We start from the raw sequence: 22477 nt of genomic DNA, 5'->3' as shown, positions 1-22477 counted from the left end.
TGGGTGCTAAAGATACCTGAGCTGAATCAAAACAGTTAAGTTGTGGTCTTAAAACCAATCCAATCCAATGTTATTTGAAAAAGCACTTTAAACACAACCAGATTGCTGTACAGAATAATAAATAAAAGGCATTAAAGCTCACATGAGGCAACAAAATACATCTAAAACAACTAAGACAAAACCAAAACAATGTGCTGAAAGTATCCATTGTTGAAATAACATTGCTAGCCTTTGACTTTATGTTAGCATTACAAAATACATTTTCCATGTAGAAATGATAAAGTGGTTAAGCATCGTCAAACATCTGTCTATTCATATCACAATATCCAAGTCCATAGTGTGTATATTCTACTAACTGTATATAATGTACATTCTACATTCTATTTTAACTATTTTTGTATAGTGTAAGTGTTAGACTAGACTTTTATATTGTATTTTTTTCATTTTTGGTAATGCATATTTATTATTTATTATCTTAATCTTTACTGGCTTGCTGCTGTAACAATGTAAATTTCCCCACTGCGGGACAAATAAAGGACTATCTTATCTTATCTTATCGTATCTTACAAATATGTAGGTTTCTCACGAATTGACATTTACAGAAAATCCATAATAGTCATGCTCACTCCTTCTACATGCCTGGAAATGACTTAAATTTACCATCTCCTGCTCTAACAGAACCACAGCTGAAAAAATGACTAATAACAGCAGCACATCGCAGACAAGAAACACACAGCTCATGTGTGGGAGTGAGACACTGGCTTTCACATGACAAAAGGCCAAACATGATGTCACCTCAATTGCCTCACAACATAACCCCTTGACCTTAAGAGAAGTGTTAAATTGAACTGATGAGTCGACATTTCCACTGCGGTTACGGATTTTTGTTCGGCAAGTCACACAAACCGAAATCTCCCTAAATACAGGAAAACATGGCTTGTCTTGGGACAAGCATTGCGCTGTCAAGAGTTGTGGGATGAAAGACCTCTTCTTTAACATATGACCAAATTCGACAAAGAACTCCAAAAACCACATTATTTTTAGTCAGGAACATTATTAAGTCTTGCATCAGCTGTGACTCACTATATTAACTTTTCTTGGTCAGATTTCTGACATGGTAACAATAAAATGGCCAAAAAATCCCCATTTGACAAATCGGAGCAGGACAAGGGATATAAACAAATAATTGTTTTTGTCATGTGAAAAACTTCAGCCTTGCTGTCTGGTATCTTTCCCTTACAAACCACGCTCTAGGCTGGACTAGTGAGAGCTCCACCACAAGACTCCCACCCTCCAATTCCCAGTGCTTGTACTGTATGAGCCCAAAGAACCACATCCTGAGGAGAGGAACGCAATCGACAGCAATGCCTCCTTGAACTGGAAAATTGGTTACACAATATGAACTTTTCACTGACGACTATGTTGCTCCACTAAAAATATTACAATCGCTGCTTTCATTGGAAGCCAAACTGCGGAGAGTGCAGAGACATTTCAAAGGGAAACAATAGCAAAAAACCCATATAAAAACAGTGGGTCACTGATCATGGGATGTGATGGGAGAGTCCTGTGTCTGTCCTTGATGTGAGTGCCAAGGTGAGAGGCTCCACTATTATTTCCCAGAATGCTCGAGGGAGTTTGGGATTAAAAACCCCAAACAATATGCATATAACAGAATAATTTAAGTGCTGTTGCAGTTTTCTTGAACCCTTAAATATATGCTGTATAATGGAGAATAATGGTTAGTGGATGATATATTAAATTAAGGTTATACTCACTGTTAACACTTAAAGCAAAGTGGTTGGGGGTCATTTTTATACATGAATAATCTCCGAGTGTCCACGTCAACTGCATGGCCACAATCACTTTGGATAAAAGCAGGAAAACAAACAATTGCTCTTCCCTGCTACACATTGTTTCAGTGTGAGAAACTTCCAGAAGGATCAAGTCTTTCTCAAGAAGTATATTTGGCTATATTTTTGTCTACCTACTTACTTTGAGGTCTCTTGTTTGTGGTTGCCAAAATAAATTAATAAATAAAAGTGTAAAACTAGGATGACTTGGCATAATCTGGGAGCAGAGGGTTACACTGCGTATTTGGACACCCCAAATCAACACCCTGTCCCCCGACGTAAAGATCAGCATCAGCATATACACAGGAGGAGAATGATTTGGCAGCACTTTCCTATAATAATGCACAAACCCATGCAGGACTTTTTGCCAGGCGACTGGAAGACGAAATAGAGGAGTATAAACAGCACTCACCGCGGCCAGGCTCGGGTTTCCATGGTGTGCTGAGGCATTCTCTGGACAGCTCACACACACAACATATCGCTCAGGAAACACACGCAAATCTGAAGGCAGGCAAAGAAACAGCAAAGACCATGCTTGTTAATGATGTTGTTTCACTTCTAATTATGAATCAAACTCGGAGGAACTGTGGTGGAGGTTTGACTTTACATAATACAATCACCAAGTATTTACCGACCCTCAGACCAAGAAAAAAAAGGTAGATTACAGATGCTAATTGCTGACATTTATGAGCTGTGTGAAGAAGCATGAAATATGAGAACATTTTATAACCATGGACTCATTCTTCATGTTTAAATGCAAAGAGCACTTACATCAGTAATACAACATAATTATTATACTAAGCCTAATATTTAGTCTTCAAACAAGTGAGCTAAAAAGCATCACCTCGATTGGACAGCAACAATTTAACTGTGGCTTAAACATCATGCAAGTTTCATATGGCAAACCAACTCCTTAATGTATGTCCATTGTTTGTGCTGTGATGGTGACAGTGACGAAGAACGTAAAGTTACAGAGTAGGTTTAGATGCTGAATGGATGTTAAACAATCACTTGATAAATTCGAAAATATTTGCTGTGATCAACAGGTTAAGAGATACATTATTAAGCCACTATGAGGCCATCATTTTATTAACCCTTTTAAATCTAAATATTCCATAAAACGTAATATTCCTAGGCCTTGTACACCAACTGAAAGTGTGGGCCTTTTTAATTTTAGCAGTTTGTATTATAAGTTGATAAGAATCCTGTATTATGATTAAAATTAAATAAAAGCGTAAATAAGCTCCATTGTGTTTTAGCCAAATAGTAAGCTCTTAAATACACACACACACACAGAGACACACACATATACATATATATATATATATATATATATATATATATATGTATGTATGTATATATAACTTTGGTGGACCATGTCCATATGCACCTAACACAGTAGGCTGAATTACACAACCGCAGGAGGCAGGGATTAATATGATGTGTAGTAGACAGACAGGGAGAAGCCGACATCTCAGTCTGCTGCAAGTCAGCTATACTTTCACATCCCGGGCCCTTGGGGAGCAGATATTAACTTTACTGACAGGAAGAGAGACATGTTGGTCCCATGAAAAGGTGGCCAAGGGTCACAGGCACTAGATGGGCCATGGAGATAGATTGTGACTGCTATCTAAAGACAGCCCTCCTATCTTTCCCTCCCACTCAGTAGCTTCTCAAGGGAACCGCTTAATGGCTGCCTGTTTTTAACAACACCCCGAGCAGGTAGGGACAGGACATAAAACCAAGTGAGGGGGAGAAAAATCAACATGCAAACCACAGATGATTTGCTCCGTCTGTGGGAAATGTAGCTGCCTATGAGTCTTTAAAATGTCAATCACCGATTCATTTAACTTGGAAATGTCTCTTTGAAAGCATGAATATTACATACTGTACCTCCATAGAGTTGCTTGACGATACATCTCAGGTTGAAGTGCCGCTTCAAAAAATTGGCAACCAGGTTGAATGTTTTCCCTAAGGAAAATAAAAACAGAGAGTTACAGCTTACAGCAAGAGCTCACAGAGAGCAAAGACCTCCAAGCCTTAATCACTTTGTCACCTGCACTTTACATAGCAGCACTTTTCTGGATCTGTATAGGAATTTACCTGGTTGCTTAAAGCTTTTACCGTCTTACATAAACATTACAAAAACCATTCTGATCTGTGAAGATGTTGCTGAGATATATACACATCTGAACTTGTTAGATGCGGCTTTACTGTTAAATTTAAATAGCTGCTAAATCCGTAATCTGGATCAGATCCAAATGAGAGTGTCTGGCACTGCATACACATACCAAATTTGTTCAGACAGAATTTTTAGTTTTGCCCAGAGAGATAGGGATTTCTTTTTTTTTTTTTTAATCGATGATTTTTTCAGTGTTGAAAATGGTCTTTACAGCTCAATAACACATCTCAAAGCCATTTAAAAAAATAACAAACACAACACAATGACTTAAACAAGACAGAGGCGACTGCAAACTATAAACTACAACTCTCTCCTTGACACAAAACAACAGAAATAGGGATTTATTGAAAAAAGATTTTGTGACGTCATCAGTGCGTAGATTCTTACCACAATTTAATGGGAACATACTTAGGTGATCACATCTCCATGACAAAATAAATTATCATTTTGTCAAAAACTGTAGCCAGGAAGTTGCTAACAAAAGGACGAAATTATTGCTAAACCCACACAGGTAAAAACATAACCACCGAGGAGGAGGTGAAAAACGAATGATGCAAAACTACTGTTTTGTGACACCAGAAGAACAGTAGTTGTGGATGATGAGAGCTGGACTGTCGTCATTCACATTCACACTCACACTGACAATTAATTATTGAATTTGCTCTCATGGCATAATAATCACTATTATTACTCATTGACTTAAAACAAATTGAATTTATTGCACGTAAAAAAAGTGGCTTTAAACATGAAATTTTGAATGAACCTTCTGAATTTACCTTAAAACTATACATGAACTATAAATGATTGCATATTGCATATATCTTTACTGGCGCTGTGTGTTTAACCCAGGGAATCCACTGAATGCCTGTGTTCTATTTTTGCCGGATGACGAGCGGGACAGGAAGTCAAGCACCCTAACCCATTCCAACATTAAAAGCGTTAATTTCGGAATAAAAGCCCCCCCGTTTTGTAATAATCGCTTTGTTTCGGTTATTTAGTTTTTCTAATCATAATTGCACAGCCCTGACAGATATTTTATATAAATCTAAATCATACCGTTTAACTGTGAGGGGACCACGAGAAAAAATGCTGCATTTTGAGTTTGGCAAAAGCACATAAACCATGGCCCAAGCAAGCCTCTGCTTAATTTGTCATGGAATGTTTTTCATGATATGCAAGATGTGCTGGGCAGAAAATGTGGCCTGTTGCCTAATCTTGTAGGAATTTGTTTCCTGAAAGCAAGGGTCCAGCAAACACGCTATGCAGTTCCTTGGAAATACAGTAACTCAAGATGGCGCAGTGCTTCAGCAAAGTGGCTTTCAGGAACAGGAGGTGTACTTGCTCTCGTCTACATAATTGGGGACTGTGAAGAGAGAGTGCAGACCTTTAAATTCCTGAGTACTCCCATCTCCAAGGACTTCTCCGGGACAGTCAACACCACTGCACCGGTAAAGAAGGCACAGCAGCGGTTACACTTCCTGAAATTACTCTGGAAGAACAACTTGGATCAAGAACTGTTGTTAGCCTTTTACTGAGGTGTCACTGAGAACATCTTGACCTATGGCATATCAGTGTGGTAAGCAGTAAGCTCAAGTTGTAGACAGGAAGTCATTTTGCCTGCACAAAAAAATCATTGGCTGTCCCCTGCCCTCCCTGGATGACATTGCCAGTTGCAGCTACCTCCGGCGAGCTTTAAATATCACCACAGACACAAAAATTGTAACTATAAACTATGGGTGGGCGGTATACCGGTGTCATAGTCAGCACCGGTGTGACATTGCGCCATGATATGGATTTTGCAATACCGTCAATACCGTGATAAATCAATTGAGCGCCAATAATCTCCTAATTCTAAATAATAATGCATTACATTTTCTTCAAACGTTCAGTGGTCTGAATATCTGTCCTTATATACTGTATATCTTGTTGCAAATAAAAAAGTAAAACATATCCGGTGGTAAAAGGGGAGTGGCCATTAAATTAGCGTAACGAGCACTTGCCAGAGCTGTACACGGAGGTACGGGACAGAGTAATGAACGAAATTCGCCACGTTGACGCCTACTCGGCCACTACTGATTTATGGTCCAGCCGGACTACTGAGCCATACATTAGCCTCACCATCCACTTCATTGACAATGACTGGAAGTTGCGCAGCAGATGCCTCCAGACCGCCTTCTTCCCCGAAGACCACACCGGAGCAATAATTGCGTTAGGCCTGAAGGATGCACTTTCTGACTGGTGCTTGGATGAAGCGCGTCTGATGTGCATGACAACTGTAGGCGGTGCAAACATGGTGCACGCTCTGGAAATTAATAAATATACGAGACTCGCATGTTTTGGACACAGACTGCACAACGCTATTGGTAAGTTACACTATGTAAACCTAACATTTCATATTCAGAAAATGTGTCAAGTCCTTTGAGTAGTCCTTCCAATGAAGTGGATGTTTGTATTAAAAAAAGAAAACAAAAACAAATTTAAGGCCACCACATTAGTATTGTATTGTTCGTTGTTAGTATTGTTTAGCCGTGATTCCTCTGGGGACCGGATCAGAAAGGAAAAAAAACTACAAATATCAAATTAGAATATTATTAAAAAATATGTACTCCTCCCAAAACCTACCAAAAAAAGTAATACCGTTCAAAAGATGAAAAATACCGTGATATTAATTTTAGGTCATATCGCCCACCCCTACTATAAACTATAAGCACTTAGGACAATATTCTCACAAGGACAGTAAGAACTTAGGACAATATTCTCACAAGGACAGTAAGCACTTAGGACAATATTCTCACAAGGACAGTATACATTTCACACTGCAAATATTTATATTTTAATAACTTATTTTTTATTGAACAGAGATTTTATGGATTTATTATAAGATGACTGAATGGTCTGAAGTATGTGTGATTACTGATTATGATTAATGCACTACTAACCTACTAACTACTAGTACTAACCTCTGTCCACATGTGATCAGTTCTCTTAGGACAGATATTAATACCAGGTCTGAATAGGGCCTAATACTCCTGTTTGGGGCTCTCATACCGGCATTGCCATGTGAAAACCTAATTAGACCTAATTGTAACATAACTTCACTTTAAAGATTATGCTCTTCCATAGATTGAGCACCTTCTAACTCTTTCAGAACTCCCTGGTTAATGTCAAACAAACTTAAGCCAAAAATGAGACCATCACAGGAAAATGCCCCCCAGGGCAACAACTCTGACAGAAAACAGATACACAAGGCTCGAGAAAACGTTAACCTCCAATGAGACAAATACATTATAAGGGTGAACATGACAACACACAGAATGAAAAGCAATGGGGGTGCTTTCTTGCCCTTTCTCTATAAGCTGATGTCATCTAAGAACCAATTCAAAGCATCTAATTATCGTCTTCAGAAAGGTGCTGTCTTGTGATTCTACTGATAATGACATGGAATTACAGAGACAGCTTGCTACAAAACTGCCACAGGTATGCGGTTAAGTCCATTCGTCAGTGATTAATGGCACCACCCACCCCTGCTTTCTTTTTCTCTCTGCTTTGTTCAATACCTCAGTGAACTAAACAAAACAAAATAGTGCCAACATAGACAAATGAAGCAACACATGCATTAGTGAAACAGTCAATGTCTCCAAACCATCTGTCATGAAGGATAAAGCCTAAAATGCATTATTAAATCAAAGGGGCAAATGAAGTATTTAAAACTTGGATCAGCATGGCACTTACCACTTGGAATCAACATTGTACCCAGGTCATGTTACCCCTCTTAGTTTTGCACCTATGGGAAGGTGTCTGATCCTCAAACAGAAATTTAGCCTCCAGAAAAACTCATGAAAGCTTACTCAACATTTGCTGACATACATAAAAATCTCCCAGCGGGAGAACACCAAATATCTCATCTGTACAATTAAAGTGGGCACACAACTTGTTAATGAAACCTGCAATCAATTTAACAGCAGTTTGTGCACTTTTTATACCTGAACTACCAACTGAAAATGTCTGTGAAAGCAGAATGTGCACTGGGATTAGCCTGCCTTGCAACACATACATTTGATGGATGATTGATGGGGAACTGTTAATCATTTTACTACTTGTCAAGCATGACCCGAGGCAACATTGTTGCAAATCCATGAATGCAGAATATTATACTTTGAACATTATCAATGGACTCACAAGAAAGCAATGACTACGAGTAGCATTAAGTACATGTTTTTAGTATTCTGTTTTTTTTTTTTTTTTTTGTTTGTTTTTTTAATCATCTTCAGCCAGTATAGCCTGAGGGTTATTAGCCATGCACACTGGCTTGGTAAATTCCCCAGCTTCTAATAAACCAGTATTGAGTTTTGGGGTGTTTTGTGGGTGAGATGCATGCTGCAATGAGGTATGGTGATAGATATGGCCCGGCATAAACATTCCACTGTTAAGCTCTCAAATCCCCAGTGGTTGTCTGTACAATATCAAGATCAAGTTGGTACAACGATATGACCGGTGGCTTGATAGCGGTGTGCAAGAATTAAGAAGAAAGAAAATGATTAAACACAGCTTATCAAGAGGCATGGCTACAGTCCGTTACAGTGCAGGTCATCTAAGATTGAATGAAGAAGACCTTAAATTTACAGGTGCAAGTTGCCACTTTGAACTAATTTAGCATGAGACAAAAATGTGTCACTACACATTACAATGGACTTTCCATAGTGGCCATCATGCAACAAATGGGAGACACATCTTAATGTTGTATGTAATGTAATGGTTACATACACTACTAGAGGACCTACCTCAATGACCTGTCTTTAGAGCTGGGATCTTTGGATGCCTGTCTCTTTAATACTTGAGAACCTACAATGTTTGTCATAATAATAAAACAAGCTTCAAATAGAATGTTTCATTAATCCCAAAGAGACGTTTCAGAATGATACTGTATGGGTATGTGGAGGTTGGTTGTGGCCAACAACAGCAGAATTCCTTTATTGCTGGAAAAAAGCTGTCATTTTTAACTGCCATTCTTCAAATAGCAAAGCAGTGATCAGCTATCACCCACTCTGGATGTCTACCTTGAGAGGAATGCAGATCTGTATCGCTGTTGTGTTTTCTCTGCTCTTTTAGGGTCCAGGGATCAAGCCTCTTTCATTGCAGCCTCATGGCTTTCCATGTTGATAGAAGCTTTGATTTAGTCCAATGGACTCTACAACTATTCTCATTGCTTTCCCTTGGGGTTTGAGTCGCCAATTCCCAGGACAACTTTGACAGGGATGTCTGCACACAGAGATGGGAACTGGTCTAACACTACAGTCCGAGACATCAGCTGTTGCTCCAACTTTATAACGTCCTGCACAGTGCAGAGTTGCTCTTGGCCCTCTGCCCGGGTTCTCTCATGTTAAGCTTACATTCATGTTTCTCTCTAGCAAACAGGTTGCTGGTGCCTCCACTGAGAACGAGTGACCTCTTTCTGTGGCAACTGTGGCCCACAATGGTGTAATACCAAATCTGCAAAGTGGAGACTTAAAAGGGTTTCATTTGTACTTCCTGCAAGAGAAGATGGTATTGTGCATTGGATTTAATTGCTTTCAAACCCAATGCACAACAATATTATGACAGCTCAAATCAAAGAGTCAACAAGCTAGCACGCCATGTTTTTAGAAATGTGGTAGATAATATTGTAACCACTTGTATGAAGAGACTTCGACCATCTTGTAATATACCGCAGAAGAATTGCAGCAAAAAAACAGACACCACAAGGCTGGTGCCAAGGCTAGAATACTGCAATTTTGAGACACATTCACTCACACAGACACGCATATAATACATACACACACACACACAGACACATGCCTGCAGCTTTCACCACTTCCTGGAAAAACAATGAGAGGAAAGAAAAGTCAACAAACCAAAAGGCATCCAGAGTGACTACGATTGTAAAATGGAACAGGGATAAGAAGCGTTTAGACCAGGGTCAAAGGTAAGTCCCCAGAGAAAAGACTTTATTAACTACAGTTATATCCTGAGTTCATTAAAACAGCCTTAGAAAACAGTCTTGCCCTCCATACAATCTGCATTCCTGACAGCCCATGCTGTTGTGACTCACGCACCGATACACTGCAGAGATTTTCTAGTGGGTCCATGGCCTTTGATGAATACTTAAGTAGTGCATTTACATACTGTATATGCACTTCAGTAGTACTGCATTTAAAAAGCTGTTTAACACAGCTAGATTTATGCTGAAGTAAACCAACTTCCTTGCCAACCTTTGATTCCAACTAAATTTTTGTTAGAAGAGCAGATGTGTATTATAATACAGAGGATAAGGAAAGTGGTAACATAATGCAATAAATGCAGGGAAAGATTATTACTTACAGCACTGTATAATTGTATACAAAAATAGTTATATCCAAAGCTAGCCTACAACCAAAAGCGTTGTAAATAACACTAAACAAGACACAGATAAACAGATTATTTTTTTTAATTCAAACTTGAGCACACACAACTTTGAGTCCATTATTCCAGACGTTTCTACCAAAAATGCAAAAAGTCCCTTCAGGCTGCTGTATTGTATGTCATTACTACAGTTAAATTATGCCTGTGCTGGTTCTGAAACATGGCAAGAAAACAAGAGCAGAAATCTGATTACCCACCAGCTGCATTTAAATGCAGACTTTACTGTAACCTGGTTATTGCAGTGCGTGTAAAGCCACTCTCCAATTTCCTGCAGTAACCTGATTTCGCTCATTAACAGAGTTTGTAGTGTGCATGTAAATGTGGTGACTGTGTGTCAGAAGAACCGCAATTCCCATGAAAACCCCTTTATGAACAGGAGTTGAATCAGCAGGACAGTCAGACATCAGTGCCTAAGATCCCTGCTCTTTTGACATCTCTGCTTTGATGTGGACCCCCTCCCTCTGTCCTAAAGTGTGGGTGGAGAGATGGGGCTTAGAGAGAGAGAGAGAGAGAGAGAGAGAGGGGGGGGGGGGGGGGGGGGTGGAGAAGGATGAGAGCGCCTGAGGAAGTTACCCATATGTAAGTGGGGGCTTTCCTGGAAGGACATCACTCTCTGTGTGTAACTGTAACTACGGCCATAGCAGAGCAGTGTGCCTTATCATCCTGCACAACGTCCACCTGAAACAATATTTGTACATGAGTGTTCAATTTAACATTTGGGTGACCCCTTCATCACAGTTACAAAATACGCCGCAGCATGGTAGCTCAGGCCAACCCATAATGCAGCATGTGACTACAGTGGTGGGGAGCATTTTGGAGCGCAGAAATATTATCAAGGGGGAAAAAAATCTATTTCTCAGAAACATAATCTGAGGAGAGAAATTCAGTCACAATACAAAGTGTCAGATTTAATCATCATTATATCTTAATCATCCCAACCACACATCTCTCATAGTGCTGCCTCTGTTTATCAGAGTCCCTTCAGAATGAGGAAGATGCAAACTGCTTATAGTGCTCATATGGATTAGTCTTGTGCAGAGCAGCATCTGGGTTTACTGTAAATGATGTCCTTTAAAACTTGCATCTAATGAGAGAGGCAAGTATAACGATGTGGAAAAGAAGAAGATTTGTCTTAATTTTACTGATGCTTTCTTGTGTTGGCCTCATGTGCTTGGTTCCTTCCTAACAGCAAGGTAAAAATTGGCAGTCTGCACTACAATGACACCTTCCCTCAGGGAAAACCACAAAGGTCACAAGAGCATGTGACATGGGCTAATATCTATTGCAGTGAAGGTAAGAGCTGGGGAAAACAACGACATCCTCTAAAACATTTCACTAATTCCTGAAACAAGGCATTCTGGTCAAGCTGAACACTTAGTACGAGTTCAAGAGAGTGTGTGCCGTCTCCCAGACCAGATTGTGGTAAAGGGGAACAGTCACATGAATGTGATCCGTGCTCAGGCTCAGGCTCAGGCTCAGACCCTAATTATATGGGAACAGAGTGTGGTGTGACAGCTATGGTGGGGATTGCGGTTGTGTCCTAGGAGACTGCAGCTGACCCTGTGGAGAGGGAGAGTGAGAAAAAGTGGGAAAACATGAAGAGTCGACATGAGGCGAGCAGAGCAGACACGGAGGGTGCAAAAGAGGAGAGTGTGCATTAATGCCCAAATTAAGGAAAAGGAGAAAAGGAAAAGTGTGCAATAATAGGGGGAGAGGGTTAACGGTGGAGTCAGACTGTCCTATGCATTGCTGCTGAATAAGGCCAGGGGCTTCCAGGAAGGATTTCAAGACGCACAGCAATACCACAAAGCACCAGGGGGAAGGGGGTTGCCCAGGAGGGGCTAGGAGAGGGTGGGCGAGCTGGGAGAGGGACAGGCTGGCTGAAGCGGCTACTCTGATCAAGATCCATTTTCAGCCTGGGCCTTGGAATTCCTTTGTTCCTGTCACAGGTCTCCATTTTCCCCTAGCCTTAATCCCAGCCTGCCTCACGCCCAGTAACACAGAGCAGGGCAGGTAACACTGCCACAGACATGCCTCTCTATTTACAGACCAGTTTGCACATAACAGCTCCTCACATAAATAGTAATAGCCACAGTAGCACCAAGAGGAAACATGATGAGTAAATACAGGTTGTCAAACTGTGAACTTTCACAGCAGGAGGCTGAACATTTGCTATGAATTGATTCACGAAAAGACGAACATCTAAGACACTTGTTATGGTTTTTATATGTGTATAGTGTGTGTTTTGTACAGAGGAAGTCTAATTTCCTTTTTGACCGAACAGTTTGTTTGTTTTCAAACTTAATTAACTGTTTTAAACTGGGGCCGTAGGTCCTCTAAGAGCCAATTTAGCCTAACGGAGCTAAATCTATGACAAGGCAAAAACAAGCCATTTTCCCTTTTAGTCTCTACACACCCTCCACTTTGTTCTTAGGGAGGGAGATGGTCATTCGTAAACACATTCTCCAACAGTAAAGCTATCCAGCAACACTTGTGCTTTTCCTGCAATGGCCATGGCCAGGCTGCCTTAAGCCCCCTTCATGGGGCTGCCAAGAGGAGTCAGTGGTACACTGTGCAGCACTCGCAAAGCCCTCTCCCACGGCTATTAGTGACCATTCATCTGGGGAGCCTGGGAAAATGCCTCTCCAGCCTGCCGTGGCCATGGGGAAAGAGGCTGGCAGGTGTTCCCTCCTTCTAAGCCCTGGCACCTGTGCAGAGAGAGGAAGAAGGAACCAGCTCTGCCTAAAACGGACTCAAGGTACCACTTTGCCAGTGTTGCTCAAACTCCTCCGAGAAGGAGGACTCAAACACCATGCTTTAAAACGCCCAAGCTCTGCCTCACATGATCAATGAGGCTGTATCAATACTGATAGTAGACATAAGACATCTGGTAATGTGCTTTGGCAGTTTGAAATGGCATATTAAGTAAATCCGTGTAAAATGAGCCTTCTCAGTTTACGCTCTACACATACTCACAAACATATACCCCAACTAGAAAATGAATATCCCCTTGAGTTTAAGTGATACTAGAGCAAATGGAAATCAATATCGTGCCCAATCCACAGTGGAAGTGCACAGGATCCAATATAATCCTGTAAAAGAATACTATTATATCTGACAACATACAATACAATGCAATAAACCACCTTTTTTGTGGGGGGGGGGGGGGTTTGTCTGTGTTTAGCATGTAGTGTTGTCCAAGAGGACCATATCATGCATGAACAAGTTTTCTGAGGGGCAGTTGCATCTTCATGAAGATAACTGTGACATGCATAACCACCTGAGTATTGACTTAAGTATCATATTAAATGACAAAAAAGTATTTCTCTGTGCACTGAGACCCTATTATCCACTTATTTTCAATCTGTAATTACACTGAGAAATGTGGGTGTGTTCAGCACGGTCTACCAGGGAGAATGCAAGAGAGGCCTCTCCCAAGATCCCCTTCCCTGGGCTTCTAAAGTCTAGCATGTCCACTCTGCTTGTCTGGAGCCAAAATGTTTGGTGGGAAAAGTTCCCTCTGTTCATCTCTCTGAAAACATAAATAAATCACATCACTATGAGCTAATCAAGTTTCAAGTAGCATGGGTAAAAAATGAGAAGGGGGGGGCGGCTGTTGGAAGTTGGCCTGTGCAGCTGACATTTAAAGAAATGACTTGGATTTATGTTGGCAGGAGACATGGGATAAGCTGCTCTCTCCTCTCTGACATGTTCACTGGGTGCTTTACACACACTTTAGAGTAAATACATAAATACAATAACCCATAGAGATAACTCGGATACTAACACTTGCATTGAAGGGCCTTGGAATGGTAAAAGCTGTTGATGGCTCATTTGAAGTGCCAACAGCTGAGGCAGTTACGCTGTTCTTACGGCTGTCTAAAGCCCCTGTGATTTCACACTGGCACCAGCTCAAACACCAACTCATAGAAGACCCACGGTCCTCCTCCCCGCCCCTTCCCATACCCTTCCCATACCATCCCCACACATAGCGCCACACTCCATCCACCTATTATTGGCCCAGACACAAGTATTATCCCACCCAACACCTTTAGTTATATGCAATTACATGCATGTGCACGTGTTCCATCACATGCATGTCTCACTGCAGGATATCCAGCTTAATTCTGCTCTCAAATAACATAATGCTACACGCAGACATACACAGATGCAAATAGGTCTTCCGCTGAAATGGATACGCACAGAAAAGCGGCTTCTACTCCCTGCAATGGACAGTCTGAAAGTCCTGTGAGGATTAGGAGGTTAGCGTTTGACCTGCTTGTAGAACAGACGACCCCAATACTTAATACTCACCCTGAGGTTTCTTGGGCTTCCCTCCCAAAGCCTATAGTCTGCCCACCCCTTTTTATGGCTCCTGCCTGCCAGCTCACTTCTCACAGTCAGTCCCCTCCTTTACTGCTCGGCTGCCTCCCTCACTTGGGACAATGAAAAGACCAAGAATGTCATTACACTTACTTAAGACTTTTAATGGGACTACAGCACATGAACTGTGCAGGCCTGTTTGAGACACTGTACCTTTTCATGTTCTCAGAGGGGGTAATTCTCAGATATAGTATGGAGTCCCGTTCCTCTGGGTACATTATTTTTGGCAGAGTGGCAAGAAGCTTAATCATTTTTAACATGCATATTTGACTTGTGAAATGTTGATAGTGTTTATATAGCGTGTGAATATGTGCACGCAAATGTCTGTGAGGGGCTTCAGTCTGTAATCTCCATCATTAGAGATCTGTCTGTCTCTCCTCAGTCTGTCATGGGGAATATGAGTCAGGCTTTTCAGTAACTTTACACTGTCAGCCTGTTCACACCTAGCCCAAGGGGAGGCTAGATCTCTCCAACACACCAACACATCAGTCAGTACATTTACACAGTGACTAGAAAAAACAAATTGTTGTGTTAGCCTGACTAAAACCTGACTTTTAAAATACATGTTAACATGCTTGTCTGACCAAAATAGTACTAAATTGAATTTCTTAAAGTCTGATTGATATACCCACATAATGCAATAGGAAGTCGAATTACCACTGCATGAATACATTAAGTCAGATCAGAGTTGGCCTGGGGGCTCTGCACAAGCACCACAGTTCCCTGCCCAAGCTTAATCCTGGAAAAAAGAAATCGGTACACAGAAATTCAACAAGGTACATTTTTTGTACAGATTAGAGGATCAATTGTATGCCCTATAAAAATATTTATTTAATATTTTAATGTTTATGGATGGTAGGAAGACTCAGAGTGACACTCAACATGCTAACAACTAGCAGCCAGCTAAATCGTAAACTGCCAAAAACTATCAACACAGTTACTTGCATGTAAGCATGACAACAAATGCACACATAAATACACCACTTAAGTGGTTGAGAGGACCAAAATGGAGGGGAGTAGCGTGAGAGACAGAGATGCAGCCACAGGAGAAACTTTATGGGCCAACTGCCCTGTAATCCCACTCTCACAATCAGGCCTGCCCTGCTGAGAGAGCCCAGTTTAACTGCCCTTAACTGCTACCTGTGACAAACCTTTGTGCCTTGCAACACACAGCTGGGGGTTTCTCTGAAGCTACAGTGCTTCAAAGGCATGTGTGTGGGTGGTTTGGGGAATGTAACTGCAATGGATAAATAGTGATGAATTTAAGTGAATTATTTACACAAAAAATATTTTGATACTTCTCTGTTTATATGTGGCAACCATTTGTAGTGTCAAGTGCAGACAAACACAGTTGTGCCAACATCACTTAATCAAAGGGGTAACAAATATTATCCCTTTTCATGGACTTGGACATCTTGCATGAACAAAAGCATATGAGATGTGCCAAGTTAAACAATGCAACACAGTCAAAGCCACCATGTCCAAACTGGTACTGTTGTCTTTTCACCCATGCTCCCTTCCAAAAAGTAGCCTTGAAATGTTTTCTGACTGTTTTGTTACTCTATTCCAATTCTACAGAGTTCAGTAGCCCACAACAGCTGTCTCCACGGACATACAAAATAATTAATAATGGTTTAGAACTCACAGCCAAAATAAACCATCTTATTCAAGAGTGGATAACAGACACACCTATGACAAGGAAGGGGAAGGTAGAGATGACTTCATTCCATAAGAATGAGAAACAGTGACAACTTCTACTTAAGTTGTCACTTTTTTTTTTATTAAATTACTGATCTGAGTCAAGGCATTATGATGCAAATGTGTTCATCAATAGAACGTGAAGCAATAAATCATATCACAGTGAAAGCACAGAAAATTTGGCTCTGCTACAATGTTATTAGAGTACCTTTCACAAAACACGCTGAAGCAGGTGGCAGTTCTTTCTTCTGTTTTAGGTGTCTTCTACTGTGGAGGGACTCTGTGTACTGCTTGACCCTCTGGTCAACAGCATCTTGAACCAGGGCTGTTACCTCCTACAAATAAAACATACATTTCATCCATGTTTTAATATGCCTTTACAAGAAAGTGTTAGTTTTTGTTGCCTGTATAGCAACACACTCTGCAAGTGGATAGGTGGAGAGGTGGGAAGAGTTTTGCGACAATAAAAATTCCTGAAAAGAAAAGACAGAAAGCTGGAAGTCATTTTATATTCCACGCTAGTGCTCTCTTTTGAAAAGGCCCCCAGCAGAACAGAAGCCATATATTCAGTCACACACTTATTCACAGGCATGGCCCTCTCCTTGTGTCTGTACCTCAATGTGGCCCATAGTAAACCAGCTGGCGTCCTCTTGGCCGCCCAGGGGCAGAACATGGAGATCCACCAGCACAGCAAAATTCCCACACTGTAACAAAGAAGGACAGCCACAGGTTGCTGAGTGGCATTGAGCTCATAGGCTACAAAGGAAATCAGAGTGTGGGAGATTGACAGCGAGGCAAACCACAACGACCCCCTATGTCCTCAAACACCACCCCAGGCCTCTCACAGCAAGTCCCCTCCCTCCGGTTTCTCTGTCTAGCCATCTCTATACCCATCTCTTTAAAAAAGTAGTATGATCTTGACAGTCTCCTCATATTTCCCCTCCCTCAGCATAAAAAGTATCTTCTTGTTCTATAAGCCTTGCAGTCTAGTTGTTGCCTAAGATCACAGTGGTCTGCACCACATCTAAAGATGCACCACATATATGGGGACCACACTACTTTATACCAGAGAAGTGATAAAACTCTGCACTTCTTCACTACAACATTTGAGTGCCCTAGAAAGCTGAGTAACTGCAGAGCAAAATTCCTGAAGCACCACGTCAATGTGTCAACGACAATAAGCCATAAAGGACAGGGAGGCCAGAAATGCCGTGGCTGGTTAAGTTGCTGTTACATCTTTCTCAGGCTAGTCTGATTATGGTTTACACATGAGTGCAAAAGCTGCCTGCTGCAGGGAGCAAATGGATGTGGGTCTTGTGTGAACTTCGCCTATCCCTGGACAAGGAAGTAATGGATGGACTGAGACCACCCACACCATGACACAGCGGAGCAACAAGTATTGGCCTGAAAGACAAAATGAAAATGACAAAAATGGCATTTAAATCAAAGTAGTAGCAAAAACACAGTCATATAAAGAGAAATTATTAATTTAGGAAATACTTCTGCACACTAAAAGCTTTGTCTCCAGCTAAGCTTGTATGCTGAGCTTAGCTATTGCAGACATAATGACTAAATTCTCCAATGCAGACTTGGGGATCTTTCTATGAACAATGAGGCCCCTAATACTTAGTTCCTAGTTCTGGACATAAGTCTACAGTTACCAACCCCAAACTCTGTCCAGTTGCCTCCTCTTCTACAGAATAAAGTATTTTAGCTCCTAAGATTACACTGATATTAAACTGTACTGCTTGGTATAGTAGCACAAACTGCAGCGATGCAAAAAGATTAGGAGTCTCCATCACACCTGCCACTCCCATTATGAGCCAACTTGTACTAAGAAATGTCTTCACATCAGTATCACCAAGACAAATCCAAAATGTGCGCAAAAGTACAAAAGCCTAAACATAAAATTATGTTAACCAAAAAAATATAACATTTTGTAAATATTCTCTGCACAAAAGATAAGAGTGCTAGGCAGAAACTGTTGAAGAAAAGAGTTGCTATAAAAGACTCTTTTTACAAAAGCAAAAATGCCATGGACCAGAAATGCGTGCTTGTTGCCTGTCAGTATCAGGTTGTCCCTATAGATTGGTTCTCTCTCCATTCCCTGTCCTTTGTCAGTCCACGGATGACTGGTGGCCTCAGCTGACTGCCCCCAACAATTACCAGTGTGTGGGAGAACCTAGCAACAAAGGGTCAAGACCCTGTCAATCGAAAGAAAGAGGGATCAACTAGTGGACGAGCTCCATGGTGGGTTCTTTGCTCTGAATTGTAACCCATATGTTATGGTAACTTGACTAATAGATGATAAATAAATAAATCTACCACTATAGATGAGTTATCAGTTTATAACGGCACTGTGATTATTCCTTCAGTTGTAAAAGTTTCTTTTATTGACAGTGTGCCAGTGAAAGTGATAATTTACTCACTATGTTGATTCTTGTGATCATTGATAATTGGGGTGTGGCGATGTCTTTGTTTACAACAAGCAGGTTTTCTAATATTCTGCTCCCTACACGCATGATCAATCATCGTGGGTACTGTTGGCTCAATTACACAAGCAATTGCGAGCTCTGAGTAGCAACACACGGTTAATATGATCAATACCTTGGAAAGAAGGGGGCAGTATGAAGTTTAGAGTGGTCCTTATGGAGAAATGCAGCAGGGTGAATCCCCTAAAGTGGTTCCTGAGCTGCTGATTGAGTGTGTTTTGGGCTGAAAGCCAGACATCTAGCAAGCCTTGGACTAACTTCCTTTTATCACATTAGAGTAGCAGACAAGGCTCAACCAGGAACTTGACATTAATGATAAACATTGGTCTGCCCCTTGCACAAAACAGCATGTGATACCCTGAGCTTCTCAGGAATGGGGAATTTTGTAAGGAATGCAAACTAATGCAATCACACTAATGAGAAAACAATTAATTTGCCTGGCAGAACTTGTGGTTTTGCTGGAGGCACATATTTTCCCCTAAAGTGTCAGTCTTCGAGTCCCAGCTCTGTTGTTGAGGTGCAGCTTTTACAAAGGACACTTGTTTTGCATGTAACCAGGAATACAAAAATATCAGCAGAAAGGATACAAAGACTTCGACTACAATCACATTATGTGGTCTAAATTTGTCAACTCGCAGCACAAAGAGTGACCAGGGGATCTCTAAGCTGAACTCTGCCATGAACTATGACCTCCATATATCTCCCTTAAAGCCAAGCTATGGCCCCTCTTTAGTGAGATCTATACAAACAGCCAGATAATGTTTAGGTAAGTTTAGTAAAGCAGACTACAGGAGCCTTGCTTTTCTTGAGCAGTGTTTTTTTTATCTTGCACTTTATAATCAATAGTAGTTATTTTATCTTTCGTGTTTTTTATATTTATATACATTTTTAATACCTCTTTTGTTTTTATCTACTTACACATCCTGCTTTGGCACTGAGCTGCTAGAAACTTGAATTTCCCTAAGGGATTAAAATGTAAAATGTAAAATTATAAAAAATGCTTCTACACGTTTAAGGCAAGTATTTAAGGGCCAACTACTAGAGGAAGTTACCCTTTTCATGTATACTTAAGTCGGCCACCACTGCTTTGTTCTCTGTTTTGCACAGGCTTTTCAGAGTTATGAACACAATCTGAAGGCTGAAGAACAAGCAGCAAGGGCCGCTACTCAATACCAAATCCCATGTCCTGTCACACACTGAATGAATAGGACTGAGTCTTCTTGAAGGCTAAGCTCACTCACTCACTCACTGATCTTCTACCACTTTATCCTCCATGTGAGGTTCGCGGGGGGTGCTGGCGCCAATCTCAGCTGACATAGGACAAAAGGCGGGGTACACCTTGGACATGCTGTCAGTCCATCACAGGGCCACATATAGATACAACAACCATTCACTCTCAAACGTATGGTCAATTTAGTGTCCAAGTTACCTACTCCCCAAATCTGCATGTTTTTAGACTGTGGGAAGCTAAGCTCAACTTCTCTCAAATTCTCCCCATTGCTAATCTGTTAACTATTGTCTGTACAAAAATGGGTTAACAGAGGCATGAACATGAGAAACATTAGAGAACAAAGTTGCCTGCAATCCACATCAAAACATGAGAAAAATTCTCTTTACTTTATATTTCCTGTCTGTAAATAAACAACTCGACTCAGTCTCTCTGATGGCTCTTTTCCCCTTTTCTGGACTTCAGAGCTCTGGTCTATATCACTCTCAGTTCCCAAATCACTCTCTACCTTTTCTTATCTCTCTCCAAGACCCCGCTCTCCATCCTCCTGCCTGGGCTGCTCCAAGTTGGGCATGGGGCCCAAACTATGTGCAGCTTTACTCGCCTCCCCAACTCACTGCCCTTTGCCATTGCTATCGCACCATATAAGAACCAGACCTTCTCGGACTGCACTTAGCTCACAGGCTAACATTAACCAGTCACAGATGTTTATGTTGGGAGAGAAGGGGCAGCAGATGCAGTCTCACTCAATGAAACTTGCATTCTCTCACTCTCCCTTTGTCTCAGAGTCTCTCTCTTTCTCTCTGTTTTTCTGTGTTTCTCTCCTTTTTGCAAGTCTGCAAAAAACCCTAGGGAGCTCTTTAGATCTGTGGGTGGGACAACCCTTGTCTCAGTCCTCATTTGCCAGCTCTCTCTGTGCTGTGAGTCACCTGGGTTTCCCCCTTAACAACAAAAAAAAGGCATTTCTACATTACAATTTTTTAAACTGCCGTATAAGCTTGAGACTAGACTTTTGCTGAGGGGAATGTTATTTACAGAGAGTGAGTGGAAGTCATTTGTGTGCAAAGCTCCCTTAATTCTGGTGACGGTTAACACACCTGAGTCCTCTTTATTTGACGATAAAAAAAGAGACACATCCCAGGACTGGAATTCCAGCAGCAAGAACAGACAGGAATATCTGCAGGTAACATACATAGAGTTACATCTATTAGAAACTGGGGGACTGACAGAAACAGCGGGCTGAGAAGTGTTTGGCCTCATTAAGAAATGTGATTTTTGTATGGTCGTCGGGAGATAGAAGGGGGCTGTTCTTTGTTTTCTTTAACCACTGCAACCCTCATTTGTAAATGACTGCTTAGGCTGGAAAGTGGCTAAATGTTGCAAATCAGACTGCAAAGATTTTGTACCGAAGTATGATGTGTGGTCCGATATGAGCTCATCTGCACAGTGACAACAACACTAAACAGCACATGAACCTCTGACATTAAACTGCTCTGCGATACCTCAAACTTTCTATTCTTTAAAAAACCCACCATGTCTCTGTTTCAACCTGCTGCATAAGATGGTTTGAAAGTGAGTGGTGCATATTGCTAACAGAGAGCAGATTGAGGATTCTGCTGCAGTCCTGAAAGCAAATGCTTCAGTGGATCGGTGTTTTAGCCTGCAGGCCTCTTTTAGGAGGTATGAGCAGTGGCAGGTCACTATATAGTTTAAGCCTATTTAAGAAGGAGCATACCAACTCTTCCTGCAGTTCTACAGACTGGTGAGGGAGTTGCTTTAAAAGTATTTAAGGAAAAGGGATCACAAAACATGCTACTGTACATCCTAATAAACATGACACTATGAATGCAAGAGCATAACTTATAATTGTTTCAATAACCCTCACACCCTGATTGTGCAAGCTGGCAAGTAGAGTTCATGATAACAGTGTCCCTGTGCAGATGCCTGGTCTATAATGTTCTGAGACGTTAATTCACTCATTCAAAAACATGGGGGACAGCAGATTTGTTTTGCATAAAGAGAAGCCTCTGGTAGTGCCTTGAATGCTGTTCATTGGACTTATCCCTTATGATGTAATTGTTTGTGGTTAGTTGGTTAAGCACGGTAGAACCAGCCTGTGTGCATTTTCTCAGGCAGCATAACACAACAGTATCATTATGTGCCCAGTGGGAAGGAACCCTCCATGAACCTCCAGGGTTTTACTCTC

General features: G+C 41.1%; 1 protein-coding gene across 3 annotated transcripts in view; it reads right to left on the bottom strand.

Moving 5' to 3' along the window:
- The window catches only part of slx4ip (SLX4 interacting protein), a 32916-nt gene that overhangs the window by 7868 nt on the left and 2571 nt on the right, over window positions 1-22477 (bottom strand). The window contains exons 3-7 of one of the 3 annotated variants that reach the window (XM_058652440.1): window positions 21369-21448; window positions 17166-17255; window positions 16760-16886; window positions 3744-3821; window positions 2263-2351 (exon numbers count right to left, since the gene is read on the bottom strand). In XM_058652440.1, the coding sequence (XP_058508423.1) occupies window positions 2263-2351; window positions 3744-3821; window positions 16760-16886; window positions 17166-17255; window positions 21369-21407 (423 nt within the window). In that variant the 5' untranslated portion in view covers window positions 21408-21448. The remainder of the gene's footprint in view (window positions 1-2262; window positions 2352-3743; window positions 3822-16759; window positions 16887-17165; window positions 17256-21368; window positions 21449-22477) is intronic. The other 2 variants (XM_058652441.1, XM_058652442.1) reach the window with 2 other exon arrangements.

This window comes from Solea solea, chromosome 15, assembly GCF_958295425.1.
Source record: "Solea solea chromosome 15, fSolSol10.1, whole genome shotgun sequence".
Classification (NCBI taxonomy): domain Eukaryota; kingdom Metazoa; phylum Chordata; class Actinopteri; order Pleuronectiformes; family Soleidae; genus Solea; species Solea solea.
This window is presented reverse-complemented; position numbering and strand designations above follow the sequence as displayed.